Source organism: Antechinus flavipes, chromosome 6, assembly GCF_016432865.1.
Source record: "Antechinus flavipes isolate AdamAnt ecotype Samford, QLD, Australia chromosome 6, AdamAnt_v2, whole genome shotgun sequence".
NCBI lineage: Eukaryota > Metazoa > Chordata > Mammalia > Dasyuromorphia > Dasyuridae > Antechinus > Antechinus flavipes.
In genome coordinates, this window is record NC_067403.1 from 101,600,853 (window position 1) to 101,621,972 (window position 21,120).

The 21,120-nt window shown below is 35.3% G+C and overlaps 1 protein-coding gene across 1 annotated transcript; it reads right to left on the reverse strand.

Annotated features, from left to right (window-relative positions):
* Window positions 1-725: 725 nt before the first annotated feature.
* Window positions 726-18,809, reverse strand: LOC127540950 (histone PARylation factor 1). The gene is made up of 8 exons (XM_051965962.1): window positions 18,675-18,809; window positions 13,735-13,894; window positions 11,987-12,176; window positions 11,698-11,796; window positions 9,001-9,151; window positions 5,564-5,651; window positions 2,984-3,156; window positions 726-1,069 (listed from the first exon to the last, which is right to left on the reverse strand). The coding sequence occupies exons 1-8, from the start codon at window positions 18,720-18,722 to the stop codon at window positions 938-940; spliced, it is 1,041 nt and encodes a 346-aa protein (XP_051821922.1). The 5' UTR covers window positions 18,723-18,809; the 3' UTR covers window positions 726-937.
* Between the last annotated feature and the right edge of the window lie 2,311 nt (window positions 18,810-21,120).

Below are 21,120 nucleotides of genomic sequence, written 5' to 3' on the forward strand. Positions count from 1 at the left end.
ATAAATGAATCTGGTCTCAACATTTGTTTCAAAAGTATAAAAGTTCAATGAGTCTAGGAAAAAAAGGTACCTAAAGCCATAAATAAAATTAGAATCATGGGATATGTATATAGAAGGCTGGCCAGGTGAATTCTGTTAACTATAGCAATTTACAAAACTACAGAATTGTAGTGATTGTAATCTGCATTGGTCAGGTATCACACATTTGATACAAACCATAAATCTTCCAAGCATTACTTAGTACTGAAGTAGACCTTATAACCATTATTTTCATTTCAGACAGAAATGTCTTGGGAGTTGTGACTTGCCCATGGTAACGTAGTCAATAGCAGAAATGGGTTGGGAGCTTAAAATTCAAGCCAAATGAATGTCTGGGGCACTGAGAATTTTACATGGGGGATGAGGAGCGGGGAACCATAGCCAATCTCTAAAGAAAATCTCCCCAACAATAAAGAGAGAGACTCAGAAATCCACTGGCTGTTTCAGGAGGGCAATGGATTTCTTTCAGGAAGTAAACCTTCAAGCAGTCTGATTTTTTCGGGGGGGGGGGGGGGGGGGGGGGGGGGGAGAGGGAGAGAAAGTTCTTGTTCAGAAATTTTCCTTCTTTGAAGGGCGAGTCCCTTAGCAAATCATCTTTTGAAAGCTTTTTAATTGGTTGTTCTTCTATTCTTGAAGGAATCCTTTTACTATTTATATATATTAAAAAAAAAAAAACACTTGTTGAATTTTTATAAGCTTTATTTAATCACAGCTTTCAAATTTTCTTTCAAAAAAACAAAAAACAACCCCCCCAACTCCCTTTAATAGTTTAGTGCTCCAAACATCAAACATTTAACATTTAAAAATAAACATTCTTTGTACCATCTTTTTGTCATGTTGCAAAAGTTAGTCTACATTTAACATTTTTAAAGCAAACACTTTTATATCATTTATATATTCATGTTGCAAGTTGATCTATATTTTCTTTGCTTCTGTTGGCCAAATGAGCTTCAATGATCTCTGCAAACAAATTCCTCTTCAACAGCTTATAGGCAAGAGGTAGAAGCTGACCAATAACTTTGTGAAAATACTGAAAATTAAAATATAAAAAATAAAAACATATTCAAAGAGAAAACAGACCTGTTAATAGGAGTTGAAAATGCTCCCTGCACAACTAAGCTTCCTTCCTCTTAAGGCATTTTAGGTATTCTAAAACAGATTGGTTACTTATTACAACCCCACTGGCATTTGATTAAGTGTAACATACAAAGAAAAGTTAAGCAACTTCATTCACTAGTGTAAGTGAAAATGGTAAAGGGAAAACTCATTTTGTACATAAAGCAAGATTTTTACATCAGAATATTGAGTGAAGAAAATTTGGCCAAAGGCGTCAAACTTGCTGCCTGAAAAATTCTGAGTGTAGCATTCCCAGTTAAAATACCACAAATGAATTTTTGTGTCGTACGTTAACATGGCCTACGAAAATTCTAGATAGTTTGGCGCCACTGATTTAAACAAAATCAAAGCCATGATAATACAAATTGTTTTCCCATAGATTTTCAAAATAACAAGATTGAAAATCATGTTGGTTGTTAGAAAAACACGAAAAGACTTTCATGAAATAAGGCAAAGTAAATGCTGCAATAATGTTTGTAGAATAACTGAATGACTATGCTATTCTGAAAAATATGATAATTTAAATCAACTACAAAAGATTTCTAAGGGAAGAGTTTGTCCACCTTTAGAGAAAATTGGTATTATGGAAGTATGTATTGTATGGTGGGGTATGTATGTATCAAATGCTGATCTCTAGTTTGAGAAGGAGGAAGACAACTTCAAATTCAAAATGTAACCAAAAACATTTTATTAAAAAAGACAAAAAATATGAAGTTTTAAGTGTATTCATGAATATACTGAATTCTAATGCATAAAGCATTGCGATTACAACGGAAAATTAAGTTCTAAAATATAAAAATTCCTATTTTTAAAAATTTTGTATTTTTTAATTTAAAATGTTTCTTTTAGGCTTGCTCTTAATGCTTTATGAAAAGGAAAGATTTGTAAACACTCATACTAGGCAAGATAACAAGATTGAATGGCTCTCTTTTATTCTATCATCCTGATACAACACTGATGCAGCAAAATTCTCCCCGGCTCTGCTTTGGCTCTTTGAATTCAAAGACTTGGGATAACACTACTCAAGGAACTTTTAAGAGGCTCTTGGTGTTTCATTTCTCCCTTACAGTATAACTTAGAAACACAGAAGAGCAGCATTTCCTTAATCACAACTCAGTGTAAAGGATGTTTTTTTTTTTCCTTAATTCCTTACCTTTTTGTATTTCAAACATGATTTTAATAAGGTAACATATGCCAGGGGGATAGGATAGACTGCAGGGTCAGGAAGACTGGACTACAAATAATCACCTTTCTTTGATAAATTAAGGCTGAAATGGACTTCATAAAAAGTCCCTGAATCCCAGAACACTTGAGTGACTTGCCCTACCTGGTCACAAAAGTAGTATTTGAACACAGATCCTTGTTGGCTTCAAATCTAGTTTTAAACATTACATAATACTTCATTCATTATGTGACTCTGGGCAAGTGTCAAATTTATTTCCCTTCTAGAAATTCCCTAATACTTAACTATTGGGCCACAGAGTTTGCAGCAGGCCGCAGTGGAGAGCATTTCCCCATGATGAAGAATCACATCATAAGGACTTAAAATGCTCAGTGAGATGAATGGCAAGTACAACCTAATGTGCTAATGAAAAGCATTTAAAAGTTACAAACTTAAGTGTCCTAAGTCTTTGGGAAGCAATTTTATGAAAAATTATCAATATTTAACACCATGAGTTACCCAAATCTATAATGCATTTGCTAGCATACAAATGAATTTCAAATAAAAATAGAAAAAGAACTACCCGAATTGCCATCCTACCCTAAAGTACATATACACAAATTTCATATGGGAAGAAACAAGACACAGTATTGATATAGTACTCACCTGGGAGCCATAGCAAAAAAGGTCAATTCCTAGCTCAAGTCCCATTCCATAGTCACATTCATCATTAGCAAATTGAACAAAAGTCACCATTTCCTGAATGGGGGCAAATGCTTTCAATCTCTGCTCATCGCTTGAAGCCTCAACGATCATTTTGCAAATTATTTTAAGATTAGCTGAAATGAGACCATAATTAAGAATTGAAATCTTCAATCTGATTTAATAGATAGGTTACAAATTTTTATAAGAAACATCTCAGTAGCAAAAAGACCTGTAGAACATTTAGTATTTTATTTGTAATGATATAACCTAGCATGTCGTCTTTTTAGTCTTCCTGTTCAAACACTGCTTTCACTTAGGATTCTAATATAAGTACAAAACAAAAAGGATACCTCCTTTACCTTCTAAAGTACATTTCACTGGCTTTGATTTCAGTAGCAAAGCTTTTCACAGAGCTACTTCATGATATAGCAGGAGAGAAAAATTATAAGGTTAAACCTTATGTTTAAGATATAGCAATTCTTAACATGGCCTAAGGCCATGTTAAGGCAGTTAAGCCATGTTTTGTTTAATTGTGCCTGACTTTTCACGATCCAATTTGGGACTTTCTTGGCAATGATACTGAAGTGACCTGCCATATTCTTGAGGCCAACAGAGTTGAGTGACTTGCCCAAGGTCACACAGCCAGTAGTGTGTCTTGAGGCTAGACTGGAACTCTGGAAAATATCAAGCAACTTTCATGGTATAGTGAAAAGATATGGATTGAAGCCACTGGTTCTAACTTGTGTTCACACACAAGTCCTTTCATCTTCCTCAGATATAAAATGGGGCATAATGACAAATGGGAAAAATGGCAAATGGGGAACTACTTCACATGATTACCTATTCTATATAATTGTAATTTTAGTGTCCATTTTCATGTGTAAAATGCAGAGACATTTAAATGATTCAAACTTTTTCTAAAATCAAAGCCTCTTAATAAGGCTCTTGCCCAAGCATTCTCTTCACTTTCCACATTTTTGGAAGACCTGGACAGACAGATCCATTTTCTTCCAGGTGAAGGCCAAATATTTCATTTCTACTTTACTGTATATGCTCTGTAATTATTACTTAGCCAGTTTCTAGAAGATAGGGGCCTTGAAAAGACACAGTACAGTTAATTACTAAACCACTAATAGAACAGGGAAGAAATAACGGAAAGTTTTCTAACTAAAGACTTGGACAATATTGGTATTTTTTTTTTTTTTGGCAGCCCTTATGATTTAAAGGAACCTCTCTTCAGTTTACTACCAAATGAGAAAAAAACTTCCAACACACACACACCCATCCCAAATGACATTTAATAAACTTCCAAATGAATTTAGAAATAACATTCCCTTTAAAGAACATCCAAATTTTAAAAACGTAATTGTTATAGTATCAGCCACTCTGATTTTACAAATGAAACCGAGACCACCAGTTAAGTCACTTAGGTCATATATGTAAAGAACAGAGTTAGATTTTGAAGGGACCTACTGTCAACTACTATCTCCTAATTAGGAATTTTTGAGAGGTTCTAGACAGAATGTAGTTCCTGAAATCATTTTTACACCCTCTTTTCCTTTCTTTATCCTTATGGGATAGAGACACAGCAGTAGCAACAGGCTTGGAGGTCCACTGGGGTAAAATCTGACTGTTGGTGAAGGCCTCATACAGAGTGTGACAGGATAAAGGAGCACTGAGGTAATAACATATCTACTATGATGTTACAATTTACAAACCATACCACCTCATAAGGAGAAGAGTTTGGCTCAGAGATCCTGTGATCTTATTCAAAATAAGTAGTGAAAAACCTAAAACTCTACCTCTAAGACTAGTATAGACTTTCCCCACATCAACATGTCACATAATTTCCATTTTAGTACTATTTTGGAGCACACTACTCTGTCTTTGTTGAAGATTTAAACCTAGGGCTACTAAAAGGTACCTGCTGGAAAGAATAAGGATTCTAGTTCTGATAGGAGGAGAAATCTGGAAGAAACCCAAAAGAATAGGGGAGCAGAGTGGGGAAAAATGATGAGATATGTTAAACCACAAAGACTGGATCTTTTTAAAACAACTGACCATGTTTCACATCTGTCAAAACTATTCTGTCTTTCTCTATGAAACCATTGTTTTATACAAACAGTGGAAAAACCAGGGAGGACCAAGAAAAAAGCAACAAAATTATCCAACTATTTACTTGGACCCGAGTTCAAATCCAGATCCAGGCATTTTCTAGTTGTGTAATGTAATCCAGGATAAGTCACTTAACTTGTCTGCCTCAATTTCTTCAACCGTAAAAAGAATAGTATCAATCTCCCAAAAGACCAAATGAGATACCTATAAAGCACTTATCACAGTGTATGCCTAGCACATAGAAGATGCTTAATATATGTTTGTCTCCTTTTTTCCCCAGATTATTTCACTTGGGATTTCCCTAGGTGAAAGGAATGCTCCACACTAACAATCTCACAAATCCTTCCTGTATCAATATTTCTTGACAAATTACCAAACTTTACCAATTAAGACATTTAGACAACATATGACACACATTTATATTACCATCTGTTTCAGGGAGGTCTCTGTATCCAACATCATTTTTATCTATAGGGACAACCAGGCCTGCACTGTGAAAAGTCTTTGTCACTACCTAAAACAAAGAGAAAAAAAGGTTCAAATTAATCCTGATAGAAAGAACTCAAATATTTCTGACCATGTATGACCATGGCTCCTTGGGAAAAAGGACTATATGCAAAAATTTTCTTCCAAACAAACCTAGTTAAATGTTGAATGTGTGAATAAAATAGCAAAGCAACTAGTTTATTAATCAACATGCTGATCATTCATAAATCTATACCATGTTTGTCCCTGAGAGCCAAAAGATTTGTTGTTGGAGGGGAAGAGAGTACATCTCTAGAACTTCTAGAATGTCAAAGTATTTTTCTTTCAAGTGATACAGACTTAGATCTGAAAGAAGAAATTTTAGAAAGGAAGGGAAGAAAGGAATGAAGGAAAGGACCAAATAAACTTTATTTGGAAAATCTGAGCTCTCAAAATGCCAAAATGAGGAGACTTAAAGAAACAATATTGCAATTATTAAAGATTTAAACATTTAAAAATATACCATTCCTCACCCAGAATATCCTTATTTGATAAGCTACAGCTTAAGAATGAAGTTTAGCTCTTCTTCATCCTCTTCTCCCTATTTGTAACTCCTCAGGGCACTATCCTATTTCTTAAATCATCTGCTTTAACTACTTTAAATTTCACTTAACAGAAATCCAAGAAAAAACAATTAAGATCTTTTACTTTCTTTAAAGATCCACTAAATTTTCAGTCTTGTCTCAAGTTCTTTTTTGAGGCAAATGTATTTCTGTATAATTAATACCTTGTGAATTGTATAAGGTGAAAGGCTATTACCAAAGTAATATTTTATTGGATTTGGGGAAGGGGAAGAATGGAAAGAAAAGAAAGAAGACTTTTAAATTATAGCCCAGCGATAGAATACGTTCTTCCTTCTTGTACCATTTCCCCTCCAACTCTCTTGCCTTACTCTGTTATTTCACTGTCTCATGACTTTTACAGAGATTCCTCAACCCTTCTCATATTATCCTGTCTCCTCGAGTCATCATCAAATTTCCAAACCTAAACTTTTCCAAAGTTGCTATCCCTTTCTTGACATTTCTCCAAACTTCTCTGAGTCTATTACAAGTTTGATCAAACATACTTTAAGACTATAATCTTTCAAAGTGCCATGCATATTGTTGTATTTATAATTATATATTATCATAATTAGTAATAATTAGCTTCTTTCTAAGGGGGGATGGTCTTTTTTTCAAATAATTATATGTACTTTTAGAGTATAAATTGCTATTATGCAAATTAAAAGCTAGGTATAAATGAGTACCAATCATATATTTTCTAATGATAAAAATATACTGCTGTTTCCTTAAGTGTCCCTAAATTCCAGCATAATACTTATTTTTTTCTGAACTTAATACTTTTGTCTACACTTACTAGACAATGCACCCCAAATACTTACAAGCCTAATGCTTGTAATTCACTGAACAAACTATCAACCAAAGGGGGAAAAAAACCAAACAAAAAAAGACAACTTACCCGCATGGCCAATGCTCGTGTTCCTACCCCAAATTTGAATCAGATAGCAGGCCAATAATAGCATTATAGCTGTGATTTAGATAAAAGTTTTAAAAAACTTATATAAGACTTTATGGGATTTAATCTCCTCTTATCCCTTCCCTGGGCCACTAAAAAGTTATAGAAGGAAAATATTCCTTACTGAAGAGGAAGCAGATAAACTATGTTACCTAACACTTCTCTTAGGTCAACTCAAAAGTGTATCTAAAAGAGAATGGAATAAGAATCTGTTATCTTCCCAGAAGCATAAATAGTGGCTAGAGAGTAGTGGGTGAGCCAAAGCAGAAAAGTTCATTAATGGCAACATAAGCAGAAGAGAACATGGCAAAATTGATGCCTTCTTATCAAGGTATTTTTGCCATATTATTAACTTCACTAATAATTGGAAATGATTTGTTTATTCTTTGTTATTCTGAAAGATGTTATTCTGGTTTTCTGCTAGTAAATAAAATAGTACTGTTAGACAAGACTTCGAGAGTTCACCTAATCTAATCTATTCATTAACAGATGAAAAATCTAAATTCACAACTCAAAAGTCACATAGTAAATGGGACAGTTGAAATACTAGGTCTTTTTCCCCTGTACCAAAATGTCTATTTTCAGTTAAGAGAAAATTCACCAATTTAGGTGATGTGCTTATTATTTTCATTCTAGCGGTTAGTAAATACAACAAACAGCTTTCTCAATTGAAATGAATGACTACAGTGGATTTCCTAAGTGTCAGTTGGATGGCAATTAACAAATCTAACAATTTTTCCTACTTATGCCTATTACCTCAAGTACCATCTTCAGTCACATTGTCTCTCTCCTTCCATTATTATGATGAGAAGTTATGATAAATCATTGGGTTTTTACCATGATGTTCCACAAATTCAAATCCCATCATTATTAATTCTGAAACAATTTTGACTGTAAGAAATCTTATTAAAAAGAGTATGTTAGAAAAAAAAAAGTCTGAAGATAAAACAGAGAGCTGATACATAACTTTTTTCATCAGAGTAGGAGTAGCCACATACTACTGCTACCAGAACACCACCCTTGTAGATGAAATGTTAAGGGATAGAATGAAGTAGATTTAGGATAGTTTCAATGGATTAAGAAGGTACAATTATATACAATTTAAAAATAAACTATTTTATCTTGCCTGGCCTCTACAAATGAGTTATCTAGTCACTGTGGTAAGAGAATAATAAACAAGATATTTCATATTCCTAAATAGCATAAATAACCCCATCTCTGATAATCTTAATTTTCTCCAAAATAGCAAAGTCTTTCTGGTTGCCTGAAGCTAATATTTCTGTTAAAAATCAGAATGAGTTTACTAATGAAACAACATTGAGCAATATATATTACTTAGAAAAGAGATGCTTATATAGTGTGCATCAGAAAAGACATTCAAAGGAAATAAGCTGTCACTAATCCTGAGGAAAAAGGAGGTGAATTATTTTTAAGAGTAACACAGGAGAAAGAATAGTTTCAGCATCATTCTTCAAAACAAAACTAATGGCTTGTGCAAATGGTAAAGAACTTCCTTACTTAAAGTCAGTGTTAGAACACTCAATCGCACAAAACTCCACCCCATCCCAAACTTCGTGGTTCTTCTCAAATAAAGAAGAATCCATGAGAAGCATCTCCCTTCTGAGGTAAGGCTTTAAGATAACAAATTTAACAACCTCACAAAGCTACTCAGTCTTGTGTTCCCTTCTGGTCAATGACATGAACAGGCAGCCCCCAAACATAACAGTATCCAGTTTTCTTTAGGATAGAGATAGGAAAGGAGAGTGGGAAGAAAGCAACACAAGTTTCTACCCAAGGATCAGTTGAACAGATTTAATTCATACTTTTTTATCTCTCTGTTTCATGCTCATGCTTTTTTGTTCCAAGGAAAAACCCTGCTTTCTGGCTGCTTCTGTTAGTTTTTCATCTATGTTCTTCAAAAGATCAGTTTTCTTTTTATCTGTTTCCTCCTTAATTTTTTTCACCAAAAATAATCTGAAAACAGAAAGGGAAGATTTCATTAATATTCCAAGTCATAAGGAAATTTAAAATATTTACAAGAAATATTTATGCTTATAAAGTTCACTCTGAAAGATAGTTCAGTGACAGTTTAGAAGGAGGAATAAATAATATGTTTATACTCTATATTAGAGAACAAATAGAGTAATTATAAATTTTTAATTCATTGAGCACCTACTAATTACAAGACAACAAAGATACAAATTGGAGACTAAGATGGAGAGAAACAACATGTAATTAAAAAATATATATCTCATAAAGGAGGTGGAACTTAAAGTATGTCTTGGAGGAAGGGAGAGATTCTAAGATGAAGAGATGCGTCTATACATGAGAGATACCTTGTGAAAAAGTGGGGAAGACTGAACGTGTGAAGAGAAAAGCTAACCAGCAGGTTTAACTAGAAATAAGGGTGAAAGTTAAATAAGGATGAGTTTTGTAATTTTGGCTAAAAATTTGATTTTTTAATGCTAGATATGATAAGCTACTGAAGAGTGAATAGGAAATATGGAATGGAGAACGAGGAGACTGATGAGAATAACACAGATCAGTTTGAGGAATACCGATTTGGCAACCTGCATATTAAGAGGATTTGAGAGAGCAGAGACTGTAGGCTGAGAGATCCACAGGAAGGTATGGTGATAATCCAGGTGGAGAAGTGATGAGGGACAGAAGATTGTGATGATAGAAATGATTTAACAGTTTTGAATGTGGAGGATGAGAAAGACAGAGGAGACAAGATTCCAAGTTTGAACCTTTTGTTCAGTCATGTATGAACTGACCAATATTACCTTGATAAAAAGATCTTCATGCTTAAAGAAAAATCAAATTATCCCAGTTTCTGAGGCTAAATGTCTAACCCTTTTATCTCCATAATTTTAATAGCTCCTTTAAAAAAAAAAAAAAGCTTTTTAAAAAAGGGCAGCTTGGTGGTACAGTAGAATGAGTGCCACAGTGGAATGAAAGCAAGAAGACTCTAGTTCAAATGTAGCCCCAAACACTTACCGTATGGCCCTGGGCAAATCACTTAACCCTGTCTGCCTCAGTTTTCCTCAATTGCAAAATGAGCTGGAGAAGGAATTCTGAGCCCAGGCCCAGAGTGCTATCCATTACACCACCTAGCTGCTCCTAGAAACATTTACAAATTGATAAAACAGTCAAGGGGTATTTAGAGGGAGTTCTCAAGGGAAGAAATACAAGCTATCAATAACAACAGTATGAAAAAAAATTCCATACTACTAATAATTAAGAGAAATGCAAAAAGAAGCAACTGAGTTTCCACTGTATAGCCCTCATTTTAGAAAAGTTGACAAAAACATGATAAATGTTGGGAGGGGTTTTGTGAAAAAAAAGGCACACTGAAATGCAACACTGGAGCTGTGACCTGATCCAACCAATCCGATTTTATGTCCAATCAGTTACTAAACTATGTATACCTTTTGACCCAGAGATACAACTACTGGGCCTAAATCCCAAAGAACAAATAAAGAAGAAGTTCCATATTGTACAAATCTATCTTTAGGAACTCTTTAAAAAAAAAAAAAAGTTTGTGGTAGGGGAAAAAAATGGAAATTAAAGGGAGCCTATCAATTGGGGAAAGATTGAACAAATTATGGTATGTGAAGGTAATCTAAGATTACTGTGCCTTAAGAAATTGAGGGACAGTTTTAGAGAAACCTGAAAGACTTGCAGGAACTGATGCAGAGTAAAATGAACAGTCAAGAAAATAATTTATACTATGGCAGCATTGTAACAATGAACAATTTTTAAAGACTTAAGAATTCTTATCAAAGCAAAGGACAACCATGATTCCACAGTACTGATGATGAGGCAAAATACCTCCTCAGAGGCAACAGACTAAATATGCCAAATGATACATATTTTTCAAAACAACCAATGTGAGAATTTTTTTTTTTTTTACTATGAATAGCTGTTAAAAGGTTTTCTTTTTTTTTTTCTTTTTTTCCTCTCAATTGCAAGGTGGAGAGAAAATAAATGCTAGTTACTTGGAAAAAAGTAATTAAATAAAGCTAAGATAATAATAAAATATCAGATAGCACATGTACAAAATTTTTCTTTTCCTCTCTGTAACTAAATTATCTTTAGGTAAATTGTAACATCACTGAGAAATAGTTTGATTACAATACTGTTATCACTAAACATGATAAAATCATAAAACCATCTGAATAACATTCAAAAGAAATTGAAACTTAAATAAAAAATATTTTATTCTAGTCTGACAAATAGTCTAGATTTGTCTTTGGATATCTAATAATGTCCATAAATCATATCAAAATTGAAAATTCAGTATTTCTGTTCTAATACAGAGGTGAGGGCAACAAGGGCAATAGGACAACAGGTCACAATGAAAACCCCAGTTTTCCTTCAACCAAATATTTTATTGATAATGAAAGAACAAATTGATTTTTTAAATTTTCTATCTTTTCCCCCAGTACTCCAAGGTAAGTAGATGAAATTACTGTCAATCACAGAACACAGAGGAAAAAAAAAGTACTAAATCTTACTTGACTGCAGCAAATACATTGTCTCCATTTTGAACAATTGTACAATTTATCTTTGCCTCATTTACACCAACATATACAGGAAGTTCATCAGGTGAGTCTCTGTTAAATACAAAAAACATTTGAGATGCCCATAATATTTCTTGCAATGATCAGAAAAACAGGAAAATGTGTCATTCACTGAATCATAAAATTTTGTTGTTCAGAAGACCTTGGGTTAGTCATGTACCTGCTGACAGAGTAGAGACACAAGTTGCTTTCTGAGCAGAAGGGAGAAGACCAAGTTTCTTACCTGTAATATCCCATGTGAAACTGAGTTTTGTCATCTCCAGTAATAATAGTCTGGAACTCAGGAGGATCATAGTAAAACCTCCAGTGAAGGTTAAAATTTAGGTCTGTTGATTTGTTTTCCACTTTGTGTTTTCCAGAAAGGATATCAAAAGGACCAACAAGTTGGAGTCCAAGGTTCGTTAATAGTGCATCTGTAAATGAAATTAAATGCAGAGGGAAAATTTCTGGTAGGAAGGCAGAGTTGACAATATTTTCTGTCTAACTGTGTACTTCTAAGTAATAATCTTACAAAAAAATGTCAAAGTTTTCAATATGAAACTGGTCTTTCTGGGGCATGTGAAGATTGTCAATTCAATTCAGATATTTATCAAGGAACTATTTTGTTTAAGTCACTGTGCTACCCTTCTAAGATAAATTGTTAACTATCTCTTCAATTTTTTCCCCCGTTTTTAAAGCTTATTTTCAAAACATATGCACAGATAATTTGACAACATTGACCCTGGCATAGCCTTGTGTTTTAGATTTTCTCCTCCTTCCCCCCACTCCCTCCCCTAGATGGCAGGCAATCCAATATTAAAAATGTTAAAATGTATGTTATATACAATATGTATAAAACATATTTACACAATTCTCTTGTTGCACAAGGAAAATCAGATCAAAGAAAGTAAGTAAGAAAACAAAATGCAAGCGAACAACAACAAAAAGAGAATGTTATGTTGTGGTCACCACTCAACTCCCAGACTTCTCTCTGGGTGTAGATGGCTCTCTTCGTCACAAGACCATTGGAACTGGTCTGAATCACCTCATTATTGAAAAGAGCCACATTCCTCAGAATTGATCATTGTATAACATTGATGTTGTTGTGTACAATGATCTCCTGGTCCTCATTTCATTTTGCATCAGTTCATGTAAGTCTCTCGATGCCTCTCTGAAATCATCCTGCTGGTCGCTTCTTATAGAACAATAATATTCCATAAATTCATATACCATAATTTATTCAGCCATTCTCCAATTGATGGGCATCCATTCAGTTTCCAGTTTCTAGCCACTACAAAAAGGGCTGGCACAAACATTTTTTGCACATGTGGGTCCCTTTCCCTCCTTTAAGATCTCTTTGGGACATAAACCCAGTAGAAACACTGCTGGATCAAAGGGTAAGTACAGTTTGATAACTTTTTCAGCATAGTTCCAATTTGTTCTCCAGAATGGTTGGATCCGTTCGCAGTTCCACCAACAATGTATCAGTGTCCCAGTTTTCCCACATCCCCTCTAACATTCATCCTTGTCTTTTCCTGTCATCTTAGCCAATCTGACAGGTGTGTAGTGGTATCTTAGAGTTGTCCTAATTTGCATTTCTCTGATCAACAGTGATTTAGAGCACCTCATATGATTAGAAATGGTTTTGCTTTCTTCATCTGAAAATTGTCTGTTCACATCCTTTGACCATTTATCAATTGGAGAATGGCTTGAATTCTTATAAATTTCAGTCAGATCTCTATATATTTTAGAAAAGAACCTCTTCAATTTCTTTTCCACCATTCAAATTTTTGATAACCCAACTTTCACTCTCATCAATACCACTGCTCTTAAAAGTTACCAATCACTTCTAATTGCAGCCTTTCCCCCATTGTTTATTCCTCTTGATCTTATCGCCGAAACATTTTCTTCCCTTGTAGACTCCCCTGGAGTATGCCATTCTTCCCCTTAGTGGTATCTCCTCCATTAAGAAGGATTTCTGAAGCTTCTTACCAGCTGGTTTTTCAGGATCAAGTTCTTCACAGAACTTCCAAAAGTGATAGAAATCTTCAGGCATTGAGAGCTTATAGAGATTTTCCACTTCTTGTCGAATATCATCTGAGACATCTGCCCGGGTAGTTCCTTTCTTCTTACTATATTTTGACTTCTTACTCTGCAAATTGGCATAAAAAAGATATAAATTCTCAGACAATAATTAGAACTTCCCCTAAATACCAAAGACTCCCATCCCTTTTCTGGGTATGGCAAAACTAGTTTTTTTTTTTTTTTTGGTAAACACAATTGGTAAACAATTGGAGGAGATACCACTAAGGGGAAGAATGGCATACTCCAGGGGAGTCTACAAGGGAAGAAAATGTTTCGGCAATAAGGGAAGTAGACAAAGGAGATAAGATCAAGAGGAATAAACAATAGGGGAAAAGGCTGCAATTAGAAGTGATTGGTAACTTTTAAGAGCAGTGGTATTGATGAGAGTGAAAGTTGGGTTATCAAAAATTTGAATGGTGGAAAAGAAATTGAAGAGGTTCTTTTCTAAAATATATACCAATTTTTTTTTTGGTAAACAAAATTTAGAGTAAAATTTCGAACTTTTGGAGGCATGGGAATGAGCAGGGAAGTGACTTATTTGCTAGTGGAGAATAAAAAGAAAGGAGAGACAATATCTGAAAGGTTTACGCTTTATTAAGATCAATAGAAAACAATAACAGAAAACACAGAAAAGAGAAAGGCAATAAAAAAAGCAAAGAGAATAAAGGAGGGACCCTCTGATTATTTAGTTGTGTATTACAAAGGGGTTTATGTGAATAGATTTCATATTTAATCATGGCTCAAAGGTGCTGCTAAGAGAGATGACATGAATCAAGGAGGCAGCAGAAGCTTTTCTTCTGAATCCTTCCTGGAACTATTTCTGAGGTAGTCATTCACAACTACCTTCTAACTATTGTCCTATGACTACAGAAAAAAAAATGTATACAAATATTAGCACATATGCATTACTGGAGGGTGGGAGGAAGAGATGGTAGAAGTAGATAAAGGCAAAGAGAACATAAAATAGGATTTCTTAACTTGGTGTCTGTGAACCTAAAAATAATATTGTAATAATTGAAATTCAATATTTTCCTTTATGACTTATCTATTTAATTCTATACATTTAAAAATATAGTTCTGAGGAGAGTCTAAATTTCCTCAGACTGCTAAAGGAGTCTTGACACAATAACATCTTTCATCAAAGAACCTTACCTGATTTACCTGATTTATGTCAGTAATAGTTTTCTTTTACAGAGAGACAAAACATATCTGCCCTGTCACATCTTTTGCATCAACAAAAGTAAAGCAACTATTATAAAAGGGGAAGTGATTAATTGGGAGGGAAAAAACCTTTGCATCAAAATTTTCAGATAAGACCTGAAATCCAATATTATATAATATAGACAATTAACAAAAATATAACAACAAGAACTTAACCCCAATAGACAGTCAAAGATTAAGATCACACCATTCTCCAAAGAATTACAATAATTAGCTAACATTTAAATAATATCCAAATCCCTGATAAGATAAATGCAAATTAAAAAACCCAGAGGTTTCAACTTCACAACCAGCAAACTGGCAAAGACATTTAAAAATTGTCAGCAGGTATATTAATGTATTGTTGATGGAGCTGTAAATCCAATCATTTTGGAAAGCAATTTGAAAATATGTGAATATAATAACTAAAAGATCCATTTATATCAAAATATTTTAGGAGTACTCTGTGCAAAGAGAATTGTAAACAAAGCAGATGGCCATTGATGGGAATGGTAAAACAAACTGCAGCATAACAGGATTCCTGGTGCTCCTTACTACATTGCCAGGCACATACCAAGTGCTTTAAAATTACATTTTTGTAATTGTATATGTATTTGATTGTATATGTATAATCTATATCAGATTGCTTGTTGTATTGGGGAAGGGGAAAGTAAGAGGGAGAGAAAATAATTGGAACTCAATTTTACAAAAATCAATGTTGAAATCTATATCTATGTATATATAAAATGCATTATCTAATCTAATTAATATAAAGAAACAATAACATAAAAAATGGAGAATCCTGGAAAGACATGAATGAATGCAAATTAAGCAGATTTCCCAATTAGAAGGTAAACTATTTTGAGGGTAGGGGCTTTCGGGGTAATCCGAATGCTTAGAACAATACACAGAAAATATTTGTTAAGACAAATGACTGTTAACTAAACAGGAAAACAACATATACCCTGACTACAACAAAGTAAATGCATAGAACAAGACAAATGAAAATTAACATTGGATGAGGAGAGTTTTACATGCCTATGGAACAGGCAAGTTCAAGTTGTCCAAAAGGTATTAGAGACATGACAGAAGTCAAAAGAAAGATTAGGGTTAGAGAATTGAGAATCATTTGCAAGAAATAACCAAATTTACAGAAGCTAATAAAATCACCAAGTGAAAACAACCTAGAGGATAGAGAGAAGAGGGTCAGGACAAAGAACACTCACAGTTAAGGGGGATGGCTTGGATGAAGATTCAGCAAAGGAGACTGAGGAGGAGTCAGACAGGTAAGAGAAGCAGGAAAGAGCAATATCACGAAAACCTAGAGAAGTATTAAGAAAAAGAGAATGATCCATAGCACCAAAGATTGCACAGACAGGTTGAGAAAAGAATGAGGACTGAGAAAAGGCCACATTAGGAAGTTTCTCCTATCAAGTGTAAATTTGCCTCACTACAACTTCAACCCACTGTTCCTAAAACTCTATTTTCTGGAGCCAATCTCTCTTCCAAGGAAGATTTGATACAACTTTCTGAAGGGTGGTCTCCAGAGGACTCCTAATCTCTAGGGAGTTTTCAATCAAAGGTGCATGAACTCTTGTCAAAAATGTTCAGGTTTAAGTTGAAATAAATGGTCTCTGAGATCAAGATCCTTTCCAAACCTCTAGGATTTGAGAATCTAAATTCTAAGATGTCATAGTTGGAAGCCTTCAAACTCCTGGAGGGCAAGTACAGTTTTTTGTCCTATCACAATGCATTGCAGAAGAGGTATTATAGTCAAGCACTTATGAAGCACTTAAGATGTGCTAAGCATTGTGCTAGGTCCTGAAGACACACCAAAAAAGGGCTCTAGCATAAAAAAAGCATATTTTCTATCAGGAGAAACAACAGGCATATTTATAAAAATAAGTACAAAACAACTATAATACAGAGACTAGTAGCTGGGGGCGAGTGGCATATCAGGAAAACACTCATGTAAACGTGAGGCTTGAACTGAACTTTGAAGGAGACTAGGGATGTGGAGGTGAGAAACCTATTCTTCAGAATAGTGTTCCCTTGTAGAAAAAGGACAGCAAGAAGAGGTGACACTGCATCTAAGAAACAGCAAGCAGACTTGTTTCACTGACATCATAAGTACTGGGGAGTATTATGTAAAAAGCTGGAAAGATGAGCTTAAACTAAATTGTGAAGGGCTTTAATACCAAACTGTATTTTATCCTGGGGGCAATGAGTATATGTCACAGGTGTTTTTGAACAGAGGAGTAACATGGCCAGATCAGTGCTTTTGGAAAACTTTTGATAGCCATGTGAAGTATCACTAGAGACACCTGAAAACAAACTAATAAATGTTTATTTATTGAATGAATTTCTATCCCTCCCTCAGTTGTTCTAGAAAACTCAATGGGGATTCAGATAAAAATAACAGATTCATATATTTAGGGCTGGAAGGGCCTTCAGAAGCATCTAATCCACTCTTCTCATTTTACTAAGGAGTAAATTGAGGTTCACAAAAGTTAAGTAATTTAAATGAGAATATAACACTTACTATGTGACTGATACTTTGCAGTTATTATCTCACGTGATCCTGGCAACATCCCTGTGAAGTTGGCGCTATTATCCCCAGTTTACAGATCAGAAAACTGAAGAAAGGAGATTAAAATTTTAAAAAGAAACTTGTCCAAAGGCACACTGTTTGTAAAAAGTGCCTGAAACAAGATTGGGATTTCTTAGGCCTTCCTTCAAGTTTCCATCTCTTTGCACCACCTAGTGGTCAATTTATGGCTAGAAGGCCACTGAAAACAAATTCCTCATTTTAGAGATGTGCAAAAAGTGGTAGCCGAGTAGAAGTGACTCATTCAAGGTCACACGGCTAGGAAGTGACTGAGGTTCGAAATAAATAACGACGATAACAACTAACATGTATACAGCTCTCACTAGGGTTTGGTGCTTTATAATGATCTCATTCACTCTTTACATCCTGAGAAACTGAGGAGCTATTATTCCCATTTTACATAAGAGAACGTTGAGTCAAAGGTTAAGTGATATACCCAGGGTGACAAGGCTAGGGTCTAAAGTGGGATTTGACTAAGAGAAGCAACCAATATTTCTATGGGGCTTAATGCTTTATAATTGTGATCTCATTTGATGCTCACAACAACCCTAAGTGTAGAAGCTATTATTGGTCACTATTTTACAATAGAGGAAACCCGTGCAAACTACGATAAAATGACTAGCCCGGCGTCACACATCCGTGAAGTATCTGAAGCTGCATTTGAACGCGGCACTTCTCGACTCTTAGCTGCGCTCTGTGACCCGTAGCGGGCAGTCATCGAATTCCAGAGCCCGAAGGGGCCTCAGGGAGCTTTCGCAAACAAGGAATCCTCTTGAGATCAAGGGACGGAGATTGCCCCATGACACTGGTACCAGGGCAGGAGATAAGCCCCCAAGCCCGTCCCCCCACTACCCCAGCCAGGGGTCGGGCAACTCAGCGGGCCTCGCTCGGGATGGGGAGGTGAAAGAGGGGTGTCGGGGAGAGCTACGGGGTTCCAGCGCGCGATCCGGCCCCGCGGTCTCACGCAGGGAATCAGTCCTTAAAAGCCGCCGTCGGAGCCCCCGAGCTCCTCTCGGGCTCCACTTTTCCCTGCGCCTACCTGCGACCCGGCCCCATCTCGGGACTTGCGCTTCCTGCGGCCTCTCATCCTGCCACTTGCCCAGGGAAGCGGCGGCCTCACAGGCGCCTTGCAACCGCCTCCTACTCCGAGTGCCAAGCCAACTGCTTCCGAGGTCAAGAGCCTTACCGTCCAACCAATCGGAAGCCGGCCTTATCGACTCTTTTTCTACAAAACCCCTTCCAATTGCCAATATAAGGAGAAGGCCCCGCCCACTCAACGGTTTCCATGGTGTTAACGGAAGCTCCTGCACCTATCAGGTCACTAAGAGAGCAACGTAAGCCACGCCCCCAAATGTGCTTTAGTCCCGCTTACTCACGTGAATTTAGAGCCCGGGAAAAAAGGCCCCGCCCACTCCAGAGTTCTATAGAAGGTAAACGGACTTAGGGCCTGTGGCCTGGAGTCAGTAAGTCAATTAAAAAACATGTGTATAGCTTCCCCAAAATACATACATAAACATATATACATATACAAACACATACAAATATACACACACAAAATGTATATGTATAAGTCTATATATAAAATTTATATATATACATAAAACAAATACTTGTGACAAATATGCTTTTGACAAACAGATTCTTACATTAACTGCCCATCCATCACTTCTCTAACTGGAGAAATCAGATTACTTTATCAAGAGTTCTTAAAACTTTCAAAGTTGTTTTGTTTTATATTGATATTGTTATTATATAAATCTTTTTGTTCACTTGACTTCATTAGTTTAGTGATGAAACCACTTTCCTCATTTTTTATGGAATGATAATAGTCCATTCTATTCACAAACCATAATTTGTTCAGCCATCAACCCAATTAATAACTAAGAAAAATAGTACAAATTTACTTGTATACATACATACATATCATGTTAAAGTTCACAAAGAACTTAACAAATATTTGATTTTATCCTCTGAGCTACCTTGGAAAGTACCAAAAAATCCTCCTACCTATGAAGCCATCACTTTCCTAATTTTTATGGAACCATAATATTCATTCTATTCACATACTATAATTTGTTCAGCCATCATCCCAATTAATTTAAGAAAAAATAACCTAGATAGATATACATATGTATATATACATATATTAAGATTCATAAGGAACTTTACAAATATCTCATTTTACGCTCTGAGTTATTCTGGAAGGTACATGTTATTAATTTCATTTTACAGATAAAGAAACTGAAGTAAAGATAAGAGGCCTTGTCCAAAGTCACAGCTAATAATTGTCTTGAGTCTAGATTTGAACTAAAATCTTCATGACAACTCACCCAAAATTCTAGCTGTTTTGTCTCCTAGCTGCCCCATCATTTTTACCATCAAAGTTAAATAAAAAAATGAAGTTTCTAATTATTATTTGTAGACAAAGTCATGGAAGAGAGATGAGATACAAATATAATCACAGCATTTCTAAATACCGGAAGGTGTCTTAATTTTGTCATTTAGCAAAATAGTCCGGGTGGTTATTATTCTTTTTGTTGTTCTAGATTTGTAATTCATTAAAAGATGAGAAATGCTCAGTGTGGAAACTCCCTGTCCTGATGCAGATGGGCAAACCATCTGTAATTTATAATCTTAGAGAGTTGTCTGGAGCTACTCCAGAATTGCAGTTCCTTTACTTGGCCATTATCATGCAATTAGCATATGTGGGAGGTGGGATGTGACTCTAGGTCTGGCCTCTACTTGTGTATCCATCTTGTCTTTAGTGCAATATTATTTTGAATGACAAATAATTATAACTAACTATAAAGTGCCTTAAGCTTTGTAAGATGTTTTACGTACATTATCTCATTTGGTTGTCACAACAATCATTCCAGTCATTATTATTCTCATTTTGTTGATAAAGAAACTAGGGCACAGGCATAATTTGTGTAGCATTTGTTTCTCCAGATCATTTTACATGTGAGGAAACTGAGGCAAATAAGATTAAGTGACTTGTTTCAGCTGCTTTATAGTTGAATAGGAAGAAAGAAGAGTCTCTAGATTTGGCAGCATGGTACTCTGGTTTCTGACAAGGAATATGAAAGACTATCTATTACAATCCAGAATTCCTGGGTAGGCCAGGCTGAAGTCAGAAAGACTCATCTTGATTTCACATCTGATCTCAGACACTCCCTAGCTGTGTGCCTTAAGCCTCAAGGAATTTCCCCCCAAAGTGCTGAGAAAGCAGTCTAATCTGTCCCATTCTGGGATAATTGCCTTCCTGAGGGGCTAAACTTGGTCCAATCACCTATATAGGTGCAGAGCAAAGGGACTCTTGAAGGAGGAATGGATGAAGTGCACCAGTTTTTTGGGTCCAGAAATAGATATTTAAATTTTACAATAGAAACAAACATTTCTAAGCATCTAAGGTAGAAGTGGAAAGATTAAGTATAATTCTGAATGACAAAATGGACGATGTCCACAACAGGTTCCCCTGGATGTTT

Bases quoted from the DNA above. Each gene is read 5' to 3' on its own strand.
- LOC127540950 (XM_051965962.1), bottom strand. From the start codon at position 18,722: ATGAGAGGCCGCAGGAAGCGCAAGTCCCGAGATGGGGCCGGGTCGCAG. The intron at 3,157-5,563 runs GTAATATAAATG...GTCTCATTTCAG, and splicing joins AGACCTCCCTGAAACAGATG to CTAATCTTAAAATAATTTGC. The intron at 1,070-2,983 runs GTGAGTACTATA...TTTAATTTTCAG, and splicing joins TTTTTTGCTATGGCTCCCAG to TATTTTCACAAAGTTATTGG.